The 17,060-nt window shown below is 39.3% G+C and overlaps 1 protein-coding gene across 2 annotated transcripts in view; it reads right to left on the bottom strand.

Moving 5' to 3' along the window:
- LOC121897490 (copine-8-like) overlaps positions 1 to 16,744 on the bottom strand; it is a 70,002-nt gene extending 53,258 nt beyond the window's left edge. The window contains exon 1 of one of the 2 annotated variants that reach the window (XR_006096231.1): positions 16,471 to 16,743. Coding sequence is in view for 1 of the 2 variants with exons in the window: in XM_042412011.1 (XP_042267945.1) it covers positions 16,471 to 16,553 (83 nt within the window). In the remaining variant the exon portion in view is untranslated. Of the gene's footprint in view, positions 1 to 16,470 lie in introns of both variants that reach the window. The other variant, XM_042412011.1, reaches the window with a different exon arrangement.
- Positions 16,745 to 17,060: the final 316 nt, after the last annotated feature.

Raw genomic sequence — 17,060 nt, 5'->3', positions numbered from 1 at the left:
TTTAAATGTGACGATTTGCTGGGTTTTTTTGGTTTTATATCTTTATTAATTGATCAAACAAGACATCTAAATACATCACAGTCTTTGGAACTTGTGGTGGACATTTTATAGACTAAACGATTGTATAATTGCCTGTGAACATAATCCAGACAGCGATTATGCTTGTTCAGAGGTTTGCTAAGTTACTTTATCTGGACATTTTGATGTTTTTCTACTGTACAACATTTGAAATTGACTGTAGCTGCCATTAATTTAACTTGACGTCAATCATCATGCTCTGTGAAGTAAGAAACAAACTTTTTACAGTCACTCTCGCAGCCTACAAGGTGTAGTTTTTGTGCTGGGTGTCACTTTATGCTGTAATAATCACGGCAGCGAGACTTCGTGCATATTGTGCTCTGCTGACAGAGACAGAGATGAAGGGGGAGAGCTGGGAAAGAGAGAGTCTCCTGCTATCATGCTAGCTGCGGGGCGAGCACTCTGTCGCCCGTCCTGTCCTGTATGACAAGCAACGAGTGTCTTCAAGCCGTTGATGGCTAGTGATGTATCTAGATCAGGCACTCGTGTTGTGCTGATCCCAGTGTGGCCCAGATGGTAAAACACCACGCTCCGCTGCCTCGCCGTCAGGGCACACCCACCGGCCTTTCTCCGGCTTTGAGACCTTAAATAAATGATAATAAGCGATGGAATTGGGGCCTAGTCATATCGGGGCTGTGTTTTATGACTGGCGGAAAGTCTGAGAGATTGTGTAGGAGTGAGAAGTGGGCGACCTCACCTGCCAAATGGGATAAATGTCCAATAAAAAGCAATACTGTACCCTGTTGGCTCCCAGAGGAGTATGAATAGAGGCAGAGAACAAGATGCAGTGAAGGAAAAGAAAAAAAAAAGAGACTTAGGAGTGTATGAAAGACAGCACGCAACCGTATGTGTGTGTTCACAGGCAGAAGTGCACACATTTATACGGATATGGTAACCTCCCTCTGATTCATGTGCACCCGAGGGCTTCCACCTGGCTCTTATATAGATGGGCGACTCTTTAAAAAGCCCTTTCCACCACGGGCAGCCCGGGAAACGTCTGGGCGGTCCGAGCAGAGTGCCTCGTAGTTCATCAAACATTTACGAGAGCGGTCCCTCTTTGACACCAGAATTACATTTGAAATCCCACCAGTTACATCACAGCCACCTAAACATGGCAGCTAGAGCTTTAAATACCTGTATGTGAGGAAGGAGGGGAAGACGGGGGGGAACTTCCATCTGTGAGAGCAATTGAGATGAAATTCTCTAAGATGTGTTTTTGGAAAAAAAAAGGGAACACTGAATAAACGCCTTTGGAGATTTGCAACCACACATAAAAACGGGATCAAATTGAATTTTATTACAATAAGAGTAGAAGTGCTGGCTACAGGAAATCACTTCTTTTTTTTATTGATACATCTTAATATATTTTGTATGTTATTTTCTTTATACAGCACACGTTTTTTAGATTATTTTGAGTGTTTTTTTTGTTGTTTTTATACTGTAGGAAACAGAGAGGGTAATGTGCAACTTAAGTGGCAGAAAAGTCTGCTTCTAAATCACAAAAATGATAAAACGTTAGCTGTTAGGCCAATTCAATTCGGTTTGGATTTGATTCTTGATTCATTGACATCAGATAAATACTAATATTGCAAAAAGCACTTTTCAATTTATGCTGGGAACTTTCCTGGGAATTTCTTCTACATTCCACAAGTGAGCAACACTTGTGTTTGTTTTAGTAGAATCCACACACCGTTCAGTCGACGTCCACAGCTTCACATCTCGTAGGCAGAGATAATATCCTGTTAACAAACGCTGTGTCTTTTTTCAGTCCTCTCATAGATGCATTTTCTAGATCTGCTTCAAGATAGCCAGAGTCAGCTAACCATCCTGACTCACCGCATAAACCATAACCCGTAAAATGCAACTGTTCACGTCACGTTTACTGTCATGACAAAGATGGCTAATACAGCCAGCTATCATCTGTTACTTTTAACTTAAAATCAGCTTTTTGTGCACACTGTAATAACTTCATTTCCACAATGTAGACATTGTACACATCATGCAAGCCTAACTGAACTATTTACACCAATTAAACACCGCATACTAATAACATTTAGTGCACATGTACACATGTTTACTGAGTAAAGGCGCAAACGCAAAGACTGATTGATCCCTGGATTTCAAGAATCGATACTGGATCATTCAAAATAAAAATCCCAATTAATTGAAAAAACTGAAATCAGCCTCCCTCAGCCTAATGAAGAGGTTGAGGGAGTTGTCAGTCAAGTTCAGTCTGTACAGTCTAGCAGGTGACAGCAGTGTAAACACCTGTGTGGATGGACTACGGGTGTGTAGAGGCTTTAAGAAATCTTGTAAATAACATTTTGTGGATGACACCCACACAGTTACCAGTAAAAGCTCTGAGCGGGGGATTCCCCACAGAAATGATCATTTCAGTAACATTTTTAACACTAACTTTTGTGAAACAGCACTTTCCTCAACAATTTTCAACTATTCAGCTTCCGCCAACAAACTTTACACATGCTATGAGATGGATGTGAGTGCCCACATTTTTAGCCTGTGTGGCCTCGGTGGGATTGGAAGCATTAACCCCGGCAGTGTTTGTGCCTGCCTCCGCTCACCGAGCTCCACGGGAGCACAAGTAGCAAGAAAACCTTCTCAGCAAGTCAGAGGGCTTCAGATTGCAGTGTGGGTGGTCATTCCCATTGCGTAACCTCACATAAGTCCACAAGCTTGACATTTAGCCCTGCAGCCAATGTAAAGGTTTGCTTACTGTTAGGACAGTAGCAGTTGTCAGCGGAGCCATGAACCAGCTAACAAAGAGGTTGCAAACAAAGGCACAGTAATGAACGTCCTGCTTTGAGGACAACACCAGATCAATAAGGTCAATTGAGTCTGAGGAAAACTCTGAGCTGCGCTAATCAATCCACCTTAGAAGCACTTAAGACATTCTCTTAACGATTTTCCTCGTGTTTGTATGTGTGGTGGGGAAAGTGATGTGCATCCGATAATGAACTAAAGGAATCCTGCTTCACAGAGAGAAAGTCACAACATCAGCAGTCCATGTGAACTTGAGAACAGAGTTAGAATAATAAGCCACGACTGCTGGGAAACTCTGAAGCAATGTCAACAGTGAAAACACTCTTATTACAGTACATTTAATTATCGAATCGATGTAGGTAGAATTGATGATTAATTGACAACAGAACAGCTTCATCCATCTCTATTACTGTATAGATCTCAGGCATGAGCCTCTTCCACTGTGACCACCAACAAGTAGTGCTCTTCGGCACCACAGTACTACTTTTTTCTTGTTAAGCTGTTCTGATCATTGTCCTGACAGTCAACTGAAAAGCAGTATGCTGCTTATTCTTGTCTAAACACTGTATGATATTCTGCAACAGGAGAGGGCCATATGGATGTAATAGGTCATTTTATATTGTGAAATTGATAACATTGCGATATAGTGAATTATTTTTGGATAAAATAACCAAACAGAAATGTCTGTTTTAAGCTAAATTACCAAAATAAATACCTGACAAACCAAGGAACTTAATCAAAAATATTGCCATAAAACAGTCCTGCACATTGATTCATAATAATGGCCAAAATGTATTTATGTATTTATTGGGACCATGTACAGTGTTAAATATAAATGTTACCATTTGAGGTACTGTACCAGACTTAGCTTATAGCTAATTTTCATCTGCAATCCCTTCGGCAGGTCATAATTAAAACATATAACAGCACAATAACAAACAGTACATGACAAAAACACACAGGACACAAAATATAAAGCTACACACAAAAGCACATCACATACACTCACAATGTCAACTATAAATGTAAGTACTAAAACTACTAATGTAAGATTATCGTATTAAAAGCAATGAGCCTGAGATCATATTCAGTATATACCCCATTTACACCTGACCCATGTACTGGATGTCATTATCCAGATGATGTAGCCGGATACAGATCACGTTAATATGAGGTGTAAATGGGGCCGTATTGTCATATCGCACATCCTTTAATTACAGCAAGTAACATCTATGTAATCAGAATATGATATTTACATGGGTCATGACTGAGTTATTGCCTAAATTTTGTTATTTTAGTTCATCTTTCATCTGTTGCTGTGAAAATCTCAAGAGGATTTCACGTTTTCTTTTTTGTCAGGTAGTTTTTATTCCAGGGGTTTTATCAGAGCTTTATCTTATTTATATAACTACTCAAACTGTGACAACTTTCCCCTTAAATTTCAGCAGGCATAAAATAAAATGTTTTTCCTCACACTGTTTGAAAATATCAAGTATTTTATCTATATGTTCTGCAACCTTAATTTTAGGACATACGACACCTTTATTGAGTGAAATATTCAAAACTAATAGGCTACACAATAACTTCTAGATGTTATGTCCATCATTTTATACACATTTTAAACTTTTTTATTGGTTTTGAATAAAAAAGAATTGATCAGTCAACAGGTTTTAAATAACTGATGTGCCACAGGATCTGAAGGAAAGAAGAGGCTAAAATTGTCAATTTATTGAGATCTTCACGTCTTCATCAGATAATATTCAGTCAGATATATGAGAGAGATAGACAACATAGAGAGGACTTATCTGTTTCATAACCAAGTTAACAGAAAAATGTAAATACGCCCTACATGATAATCAATCATTATAATAGCTCAACTAAGACGAGGTGGTCAAAATTACAAGAAAGGTCTAATGCCAATATCCCTGTTCAATCCATGTGGAGATACAGTATTTAGGGTGTATTCTCTCTTTGGAGAAAACTGAAACAGTATGATTAAAAGCTGTGATGTGTATCTTTCAGCATGATCCAGGCAGAACGTCTATCATGAAATTTGCTCAGTTGTTTTACGTCATTGTCGGTTTGCAGTGAAAATATCATCAGCCGACCAGAGACTGTGAACGTGAATATATTTTGACCTGAAACATGAGGTGAGCTGGCACTGGTCTCCTCAATCACACAACTCCAACCACTATAAATGCACAATATACACATTCTATATTAACTAAAAATCATCGTAAATCTCCACTTTACATATGTTAAAATACATTTGCTGCTGTAGTTCTAAAGCTTAAAGCACAGAATCTGCACTGAAAACACATATTGTACCTAGTAAAAAGACATCAAACACTGGACGCTAATCAACAGGATGTCCTCAAATCTGTCCACAGCAATCACAGAGATAGTGGAAAGCAGCTACGCAAAAGATGAAAGCAGCGGAGCAGTAGGGGGGGGGTGCAGGAGGTGAGGTGGTTAGTAATGTGATGGAGCCATGTCGGCTCTCTGAGGTAACCAGGTGAAGCTATGGTGGCTGTCTGGTGCCTTAATTAGATCAAATGACTCCTTCAAAAACTCATTAATGCATCCACTCAGCATGACCCCCACTGGGCCTCCTGTGGTTTGGACCCACCACCTGAGACTGACTTGATATGTTGGTTTTATGCTCTTTGCTCTGTTCCACCTAAATGATGGAGGATGTGTAAGATCAAGGACCAATACACTTTAGGTAGCAAAGCTGCGAGGTGAAGCAACACGGAGAGGGTGAAGTGGAGGGGAAACAAGGAATCTGTTTAGTCAAGATTGATTTCGCTTTCATTAACGTTTCATTAACGTGGTGTTTGATCTTTAAGTTGTATTATTTTAGTTTTAGTTATTAGCAAACAGATCTAGCAGGTAATTAATAAGAAAAAATTAACTGAATGGAATTTTATGAGAGGTAAGAAACAGATAAACAGAAAAGTTATAATAAAAATAGTAAACATACAAGAAGCAATATATGTACTGTATATGAAAAAAGAAAGAGATAAAGAAAGATAAATCAATTGAAAAAATGGACATATTACATAAACAAACTGTCCAAATCTGGAGGATTTTCTGCATCTCCAAATTTACTCTTTCTCATGACCAGACAGTGTTTTCTGTAATCGTTTTAGCTCCATGACTTTGACTCAAATATGAACCATGTGGTAGAGTTAATAGGATTCCATGATTCAATCTCTGTGGTAAATCGACACTCTTGATGATGGCAGTGGGATTGGAGTGGTGAAAGCGAGGGTAGGTACGTCATCGGGGTCATCAGGTGTGCACTCTCCTTCTTTGATGTTTCATCGATAAGCCCACAACATCTCCAGAGGGCTCAACAGTGATACCTGGTGTCCCAGGTACACCCCCCTCAGTTCCATACCCTCCTATCTTCATCTTGCAGCCCCATTGTTGTCTTTTAAATCCAAATCCTGCTGCTTTTTTTCTGCTGCATTTGACAAGGACTTGATTGCTTGTTGGAGGGAGCGTCTCCTCACCCCCATTTTATTCAACAGACTGATCGTAGATGTAGCAACAAATCTCCTGCATCCCACTTCTACAGGGGAAATCTTGGTCTTCCAGACATTCTTGGCAACTTCCTATGACCAACCTTGCTTTGGTGCATTTGAATTCTTCCACAAGACTTGCAATTGGTGATTCCTATTTGCCGTTCCTGTACAGTCTGACAGGCAGGACTTAAGCATTATGGAAATCTTTCATCTATGACTTGACCTTTGACGATGGAGATGCTTCTGCACTTGCTGGGCTTGATCTTCATCCTTACCCATGTGATGTTTTGATTAAGCTTTTCCAGAAGTCATTTGGTGCAAGGGACAGTTGTCGTCACTGTTGATATATTGTCCATACAGACTCGTATCGGTGGTAACCTCTGACCAAACTGTAGCCGTTGTAGCCATCTCAACCCATTTTGAGATACTGATAATGAGCTCCATTGCCATGGTGAAGGCCAGGGTGGAGATGGTGCACCCCGCATCATGGTGGTGAGATTGATGGGATGTCAGCTGGGACAAGAATCAGTTAATCTTTTAGCTTGTCAGTGTGGATGGTTCTGAGATGTCCTTCAACCTCCTCTTTTGATGCTCTCAGGGATCCGCTTTTCTCTTTTGTGAAATTTAAAGGGATCTTTGTAAAATTCTATTCTCGCTTTCTCCTTTTTGCTCTCTCTTTCTTCTGCTGTTTCTTTTTTCCACAACTTCCTGAGGCCTCTTCTTTCTTCATCAAGTCAGTGGATTTCTTGGAGATGACAGGATTTGAGGGGAGGACGCATATCTCTCCTGCTGACTTGTTCCTTGAACTTGAACTGAGACAAGCAGAACTGTGAGGATTTGAGACATTTCATTTACATATCATGACTAACTGTATAATTTTATGCAAATTTACCATTTGGTTACATTTTCAGTCACGTCAAGTCAAGATTTATTACTCAATCTTGAAACACCTCACTTTTACAAGAAGCACAAAGGATATATGACAAGCTTGCAGGCATACATAACATAGCGGTACATTAAACATCTGCTTCCCCTGCAGCAACCAAAAGAACAATCAACTGTTGGGTGGATTTAAAGCAAGACTATGTAACATCTGCTAAGCAGCAGCAACAGAGGCCTCTGCTGCCAAGTTTGTACTTTCAGATATCAGCCTTATTTTACTGTTTCTTGATTGCTTTCAGCTTTATCTGAACCGTGTTAAGTTACCGCTGATGAAAACATCTATATGAGTACATGCAGATGGGTCTTCAGCTAATAAGCAACATCTGACTCACATGAGGAACCCTTCAGTGAATTACAATCACTTGTTATCCCGCCAATATGTAACTATATCGTTATCAACCGAACTAAGATACATACTGGCAGCCACCATACTGTATTTTTACTTATTTTTAAGACGATGTGGATCGTAACGTAAGTCAGTCAGTATAATGCTAGCTGTTAGCAACTACATTTTAGCACACAACTGCTGTGGGTTCAGATGTTTACAATCATGGAAATAAGATCAGCCAGAAACACAGCGAGGGATGTCACAACAGTAAGTGTTGAAGTCTGTTCCTCTTCAAATAGTGTTCCCTCAAGTTACAATAATGCGGTACCCTCACTACGAGGTAAAATAAGTTGTTTTTTATATTTCTCTCATCAAGGCAGTATAACTATTTGTTTTGTTTCTGGTTGACAACCTTTACTTCTTCTACTCTGTTTACTGGCGGATTATTACCACCATCTTCTGACAAAACTATGCGTTCGGTCGCCTAGTTTATTCGCTTCAAACCATTTGATGGAAACATACCTAATTTGCATTTTCCTTCTTGTGACATTTCAAAAATTCACTTCAAATTCTCTTGCAAATCTAATGAAAACATGGCTACTGTGGCTGTTTCTGCTTGTACTCTTCCTCTCTGCAGTATTTCTAACTGATCCACTGAACAAATATCTCCAAATCTTGTTGTGTCATCCTGTTTTTATTGAAAAATAGCTCCACTAATGAAGCTCCACTAACTCAGCAATAAACACATTTCATTTCCTAGTTAGTTTGTCAGTGGAAAGACTTTATTTTGAAACAGCAGCAGCAGGAAATTGAGTTACATCCATTTAACTACTATTTCTCGCAGGTGATTGTACCCTCTCAACCCAAGTTAAATAGTACAAGAACAGGCATTCAGGGTGCAGAGTGGGAATGAAAGAAGGGGCCGCTCTCCCTTTTACAAGTCAGTGTACCATCAAAATGACTTTGAAGCTGTTATTTTAAGGTAAAATAGTTGCACAATGTTGCTTTAATTTTCTGAGGAAACGCTACTGCAGAGCACAATAACACTTGGAGGAGCCACAATGGCATACAAAGTGGAGCAGGATGTTCCCCTTGAAAGAGCACTGATAGCAGTTTGATGGTGTCTCCCTCACATTATTCAACATTTTATGGTTAAAACACGATGTTGGATGGGATATAACTCTGGGATGATGGTTGAGAAGTTGGTGAGTCAGACAAGACCAAACTTAATCTACAGCTTATAGCCCCTATGTGTAGAATGTTGGTGTGATTATAGGATTTTTCAATTTACTATTTTAATAAAATGATTCAGACTGTAGAAAAATGAGACAATCTTTGTAAAAATTGGTGCAGGCAATGCTTCGAGCCCATTTATTTCAGTGTCCCCAGGCCCTATACAACTAGGAGTCTTGAAAAGCAGAGTTTTAAAGCCTACACATCAGGGTTTTCAACAAATTTCAGAATTTTCAAAAGTTATGAATTGCAGCCTTAATTAGAAGCTGTTAGAGTTTTCTAATTCATAGTTTTTTTTAAATTATTTTTTGGGGCGTATTTTTTGTCTTTTCTATTAGATAGCAGAGTAAAGCGATGACAGGAAAGAGATGGGGAATGAAAGGTCACCAGCCACACTTAAACTGGGGGTGTTGGACTACCAGAGCACCCTGTTCCTTCCCCATTCCTTTTATTGTAAAGCACTTTGTTGCTTTGTTTTTGTAAAGTACTATATATATAGAGTTAATATTATTATTATTATTTGAAAGACGATATTAGAGACAGGCAGGTAATATGGGGACACAGCAACAAAAATCCCCTGGGGTTGTCAATGTTTTGATGTTGGCAATCGTTGAACATCTGCAGAAAATTAATATATCTGTTTTTCTGGGACTGTTTTGGAAAACTGAATCAACAGCAGGAACATTTTAGAGTTTCTGACCGCTTGTCTGCTTCTTCAAACTGAATTAATTAACCCATGAGTCAATCACCAGAAAATAAATCAACACGTTTTAATTATTGAGTAATCAAGGGCTGCAACGATTAGTCAATTAATTGATTAATTGATCATCAGAAATCAATCAGCAACAATTTTGATGATAAAATAATCATTTTAGTGATTTTAGTAACAATGCCATTTGTAAAATGCCAACACTTGCTGGGTGCTTCTTCTCAAATATGAGAATTTATATATACAGTACATGATTGTAAACTGAATATCTGGATTTTTGACTGTTGACCAGACAAAACAAGACATTTTGAAGAAGACGCCTTGAGCTTTAAGATATTATAATGGGCATTTTTCAAAGGGACTAATCTAGAAAATAATCTGCAGATTATTAGATAATGAAAATAATCGTTAGTTGCAGACCTAGAGCAATCATTTCTATAATATATCAAGAAAAAATAGCACTAACATTCATGACTCCTGCTTTTCATATGTGAGGATTAGCTGCTTTTCTCTGTTTTATGTCATTATAAATTCAATACCTTTGTTTTAGACGGTTGGCTGAACAAAATTCAAGCAATTCTGAGTGCTGACCTTGAGCTCTGGGAACTTGTGATGAACATTTTTCATAATTTTTGGACCTTTCATAAAATAAATGATAAATGGACAATGACATTAATCATTGGTGGCAGCCGTACTCTATATCATCTCCAGAATTCAAACACTGGGACTAAATCAATCAGCTGTTATCTTGTAAGGCTGAAATTTGTGTGTCTGATAAACCTGCATATTATTGCAGTCGTGTTGGCCGTGCATGTGTGAGCACTAACGTAAGAAACATGCATACAGGATTCCTTCTCTGCCTCAACAAGTCTTTCTGTCTCTTTCTTCACCTTCCTCGTGGAAAGTGCAACATCGGCTGTGACACATCGACCGGCCTCTCAGCAGGTCAGCGTCCGGCTTCAATACAGCCACATCACAGCACGTCAATTCTTCGACGGAATACACTTCGTACCTTTTGTGCCCAAAGGTCAGGGCTATCTCTCTGCTGTGGACCACTCAGATCAGATGACAGCCACACCGACGTCTTTGTGCACAAACATTCTCCGAGGACCAAACGTCTGCAGGGTTCGTTTGATTCTGCGGCTCTATAGGCCTGCGAGCCTCGCTGTATACTATCTCTGCACAAAACTAAACTCCATCTGTGTGTGTGTGTGTGTCATCAAGGCCTTGTGATCAGAAGTGATAGGCATTCATCAGTCAAACGGCTGTGTGCGTACCGTTGCAGCAGACTGTGGGATTTTCTTCTCACTGATGCACAATATTGGACTTGAGTTAATCAATCTGTCACTTCTTCTGCTTGAATAAACACGTGATGAGTCCGGCGATGGTTTGGATTTATTGAGTGAAGGAGGGCTTTCACTGAAAGATGGGATCTATCTAGACTGAATGCTTCAGTAGCTTTGCCGACATGCAGAGACACCAAAGTGGGAAAATCACACCACCCACCAGCTCAGGGCTGGTGAATTATGTGTTGTTGAGGCTGCTGATGGTGTCCACTCCACCAGCAGCTAAAATCTGTGTTTCATGGATGTTTTTTGTTTATAAAAATAATCAAACTGAACAATTAATCCGTGGAAACTACTGATCACTGCAGCGTACAGATGAAAACATCAGAGCACTGGTATTCAGCATACATGTTTTAACTAGAGTTTCCTATGTAGTGAGTGAAATAAAGAGCTTTAAATATAGGTTTTGGTTTTTTCAAATCTGTCTTAATTCAATGCTGATGGGCTCGTATATATGTGGAAATGAGACTTGCTGCAACAATTCCTACTCTCCATACTGACCTTGAAGCTATTCTCCTGGAGTGCGACTACACTGTAAAAAATGGGGGACAAAATCTACAGCCCTCGTTCTAAAGCTCGGCTAAAGCTAAAATTAGGCTTCAGCGGTCTGAGTTAGCTAAATGGAGTTGGTATCTTCTAAAGTTACAGTCTGTTTAGAACAAAATTCCCTCTTTTTGTTTCCGCGAAATTAAGTTCCTCGCTGAGCTGCAGTAAAGGGAAACATTCTGGTAGTGAGGCGTAAGTCTGTTGACGTTATCCGGCTTTTACTACTCAAGATGTGCTCAGAGTAAACTTCTAAGTGAATTTCTTTCTTTGCAGATTTGAGCTGGAGTATTTTTGCTTACAAATATTTTGGTAACAACGTGCTTTGACTCTCCAGCTGTTATCCTTTGCGTCTAATAAGACCTGGAATATGGATCAAAGAAACAAGTGACGAGCAAATGCTGTCCTGAGATTTCCTTCCTGATAGGACCGAGTTGGACTTAAATACCACGTTTGTACAGCTCAGTAGAAGAGGAGCTGCAAGAACATGGTCACGTCATCACCGGCTACAGTTGCCAGCCAACAGTTGACGGGGGGGTTAAGTGTAAATAAACACACAGTATACGTGTGAGTAAAAAGCTGGCGACAAATCTACACGTGACTACTAGAATGTATCCCTCCGGTGCAGCTTGGCAAGGAACGTTCCAGGGAAACAAAAAGGGGGAATTCTGTTCTAAACAGACTTAAACTTTGGAAGATATCGATTTGATTTAGCCAACTCAGACTGCTGAAGCATCACATTAGCTTCAGCCAAACTTCTGAATACATTTTTACACAGAACAAGGGCTATGGATTTTCCCCTTATGGTGTAGTCGAGTTCTGAGAGAATAGCTTCAGAGTGGAGGGTAGGAATTGTTGCTGCGACCAAGATATGAGCATGTCAGTATTGTATTAAGCCAGACTTAAAAAAAACAGAACCTATCCTTTAAAAGGTGCATTCAATCAAACTTTTACCCAGAACAAAATAACCCCATGTGGAACTTTATCAAAAGCTATGCAGACTGTTTAAACAGTTAATACTAGGCTGAAAAGCGTTGTTGTGACAGTCAAAATTGGCGCAGCAAAGGCTGAGATAGCCTGAATTTAAGTCCCTGATCATTATATTACATTTACGAACATTCACACTTTTCTCCAAAGTGACATACAAATGAGGTACAAGCAAAGCAACAGATCAAGGAGAAACCTTCGAGAACGAGTGCCTCAATACTCAGTTCCACTTTTCACAAGTGCAAGTTAAACATAAGTGCATAGAAAATTACTTTTTTTGAGAGAGATTAAGAGCCACATGCTCCAAAAAAATTGGAATCCTACATTTCCCATTATACAAATATATAACATTGGTCCCTGTACAGTAAATGGCAATATCTAACAAACTTTACAATCAGTACATAATGCTGACTTTCTGTTATAACTGGTAGCCTCCGAGCCCAAGATAACATTTTTACGACTAACTGAAGACCTTCTTCATGACTAGTGAACTGATTTTGATGTAAATATGATGAATGAAGTTCCCTTTAAAGTTGCTCTTTAAATAATCATTTGGCCAGAGAGCTTTTAAAAATCACTTTCAGGATCATACAGTCCCCCCCCCCTAAGAAGCAGCCAGTATCTTAAAGGGTCAGTTCACCCAAATAAGCAAGATGCAGGACTTTGACACCAGAAACCCGAGTTTGCATCCTGAGTCATGCGTATGATTAGGTTTAGTCAACAAAAGCACTTTAAGGTTAAAGTTAGTGAAAGATCACAGTGTGGCTCAAAACATGTTGTGCTTCAAGTCAATGCAAACTTTTTTCAGTACACAATCTTTCCCTAACCTTAACCAAGTGCTGCCATTATCTAAACAAATCATAACCATAAAAAGTTTAATATTGTTGTAGTTTCTACTAGCAGATGCTGCAAAATCAGATATTTTAGTGGAAGAAAAATAAAACTAAGTACGTTGTCTCTCAACATTTCACTCATACGTTCATTAACAACATTTTCTCATTATGTTGAGAGAAAACGTACATTTCTAGCCAAACATATTTTCTGGCTCAAATTAGTTGTATATGAACGTTATTTCTAGGGGACAAGGTTGGTGGATGACAGAGCAATAATAATGTAACACTAGGGAGCGACATCATGAAACCAAAGAATTTAAAATATTAATTTCTCCCTTTTGGATTCAGAGAATGTAGGAAAAGTGATTTATAGCAAAGATATGTTTAATGTAGCAGACCAAAAAAAAAAAAGGCAATTTAATTTCAGTTAGAACTTTTGCTTTTTTGTCCATCACAGGCCACCGTACACCTTGCTATAGACCTGTCTACATGGGTCCATTTCCTACTGGCAGCTGTTTGATACTAATAGAAACAATGCATTACTTAATGACCCTATGTCTCAAAACTCCTTTCCTGTAAAGCATTCATGAAATGCTGCACTGCAACACTAATCCATCCATCTATAATCATCTATAACTACTAACTATTCACGGTCACATGATCAAGAGCTTATTCAGTATGTTGCATTTGTAAGAGCAGCATTTTATAAGAAAACTAGAGATGAGTCATAACTCTTTCTAACAAAAGAAATTTTCTGTCATAATGCCATCGTTTCAAAAGAACAATTATTTTGTCCAGATGGTGGCTTCCTCATTTTGGAGGGTACGTCTTCACAGACTCTGATCTCAAAGTCATTAAGGTCATTACCAGACTGACTTCTTCTGTCCAGCCATTATCAAGCTTTTATCTTAGACCGACATAAAACAGCAACAACAGGTCGGTTTTCTGCAGCAGCCGGGTGACTTTAGGTCAGTGGAAACATAATTTAGTCCAAAGTCTGTATATTTCTGTTCATTATGTCTCAAACCAGGTTTACAAGACTGAGTTCTCTGGTAAAATAATATCATGAAAGCACAACCTAACTCTTACCGTACAGAGCTGGACGACAGGGAAAACAAACTATCTGAAGATCATGTACATTTTCCCAGTGTTTCCTGACATTTTATAGACAAAATGATAAATAAAACATTCAGGAAATAACCGACAGATGATTAATAATCTAGAAATGATCGTTACTTGTGGCCTCATGAGTTTACACACATGAAACTTTAGTTAAAATGATGTGATACAGTGATCGAGCAAGTGGAGGCAGAGAGAAATCCTCAGCTACTGCACATCCCACATAATACTGTCTCATATCATTATATTGAAATTATACAGACAGGTGACAAATTAAAGGAAAAATCTGAATAGAAGAGATTAGAAACATAACAGATGCAGATTCAGGATTGGTCACTGAATGCTTTGATGATGTAGGACTGCAACTGACTATGTGCCAATTATTTCCTCTTGAGCTACAACGATTAGTCGATCAATCACTCAGTCGGACGACAGAAAATTAATCTGCAAATTGTTTTAGTCATTTTTTAAAGAAAGATTTGATGGTGGTGGCTTCTCAAATGGGAGGATATGATAAATTGGGGCGGCTGTGGCTCAGCAGGTAGAGCGAGTCGTTCACTAATCGGAAGATCAGCAGCTCGATCCCCGGCTCCTCCGGTCCGTATGTCAAAATGTCCTCGGGCAAGATACTGAACCCCAAACTGCTCCCGAAGGCTGTGTCATCAGTCAATGAATGTGTGTGTGAATTAGTCAATTGTCTAATTGAGTTTTATTAGGATAAAAATCTTATTGTTTTGATTAATCGTTTCGTCTATGAAATTATAAAACAATTGTGAAAAAAGGTTTTATCTTCAAATGTCTCGTTTTGGTCGACCAACCCAACGACTGGTTTACGATGATGTAAAACAGAAGCTGTATAACGCCCACCTCTAAGCATGAAGAGATGCAGTAGATAGATGGACAGATACTGTATAAAGAGCTGCAACTAACAATTATCTTTCTTACTGACGAATCTGTTAATCATTTTTTAATATAGTCAAATAATCGTTTGGTCTATAACAGTCAGAAAAGTTCATAAAGCTCATGTTGACGTCTTCAGATGATATATTCAGTTTACTATCATATACAACAAATAATCCTCACACTGGAGAAACTAACTGAAACAATCAATCAATTATCAAAATATTGGCAGAATCATTTACTGTGATGACTAATCATTTAATCTACTAATTGTCTGAGCTCTAGATAGATAGATAGATAGATAGATAGATAGATAGATAGATAGATAGATAGAGATGCATTGAAATTCAGATGATTAAATACAGTAAATATATTCATTTAAACACATAATTAAAGGTGGCTAAATGAGTCTCATCAGCCAGTTGCAGTATCCAGAAATTCCTCCCTCCCCTCCACCTCCTTCCTTACTTCCCATCTCCATCTACTGTAAATCTCTCTACTATCACTGCTACAGTCAGAGAGGATGCTGCCACAGCATGAACCGCACAGCTCGCGCACGTTTTCATCCATCTTTCCGGCACAAAAATCCTCTGAATTTAAAATAATACTCCCTCATAATCCGACACCGAAAGTGACTATTTAAGAAGCTACTGTCAACATGTAGTAAAGTCTCACAGCTCTATGTGGAAGCTGTATTACAGCCCAGAGATGTGACAGTACATTAAAGACCAGGCACGTCAACTCTGACCTCCATCTGGCGATTATCCAAAGGCGAACTGCTGCCAACATACGCACAAAATCCGACTGTATTTCCCTTTAACTCCACATATAAACCACTATATCATCATTCATCTTACACTACTGTGATACAGAGAGAGAAGTGACCATTACAATTGTGCATTTTAGGCTTAAAATCAATGATAGTAAACTGTGTTCTGCAATAAAAACGAGCGCGTAAGACTTTTGGTGCGTTTACTCTCCACAAGGCATCCAACCATCCAGCGTGTTAGAAGCGTACAGTTATTCCTTATCAGGTGTCAAATATTAGAATAATATTAGATCATTTTACACACATAAACATGTCTTGTGTATCTCTAACTACAGCAGACAGTGTGGTGGACCAGCAGCAGTTTGTACTCACCTACAAGAAACCGTGAGTTCAACTTTGGTGGCAGGTATCGCAGCGGTGAACGGGTCAGCGTCCCCGATACACGCCATATTCATCGAGCTGCTGCCTGGTCGATCACAAATCGCCCCGTATCCAGCGCCTTAACGGCGGCATGGGAGGAACCGAGAGAAAGGAAAAGGAGGAATAAGGAGGAAGCCTTGCAACCAAGCGTCAAGTAGTCGGGGTTTTTCTTTTTTTTTTTTTTTGCAGTCTGGAAGCGCAAAGCCTGGAGAGAGAAACGCGGACGCGGAGCTGCAGCGCGCCGGAGTCGCTTCTCTGTGCGCCTCGGTGCTCCGGAGGAGAGACGGCGGTGTGAAGGGGAGGGGACACACGCACATACACACGGACACACACACACACACACACGCACGCACAGAGAGACACACACACACACACCATAGAAATGTATTTATCTACTTATAATGAGCACAAAGTCTCGCAAAAGGATAAATTCTGCATTATCTGAGTTTTGGGGATAAGATAAGATATGATAAGATAAGACTTTATTGTCCCATGGAAATTTGCCTTGGACACATAATGCTACTGCTGTACAGCACCAAATA

This window comes from Thunnus maccoyii, chromosome 5, assembly GCF_910596095.1.
Source record: "Thunnus maccoyii chromosome 5, fThuMac1.1, whole genome shotgun sequence".
Classification (NCBI taxonomy): domain Eukaryota; kingdom Metazoa; phylum Chordata; class Actinopteri; order Scombriformes; family Scombridae; genus Thunnus; species Thunnus maccoyii.
Note: the sequence above shows the minus strand (reverse complement) of the source record. Positions and strands in the feature narration are given on the sequence as shown.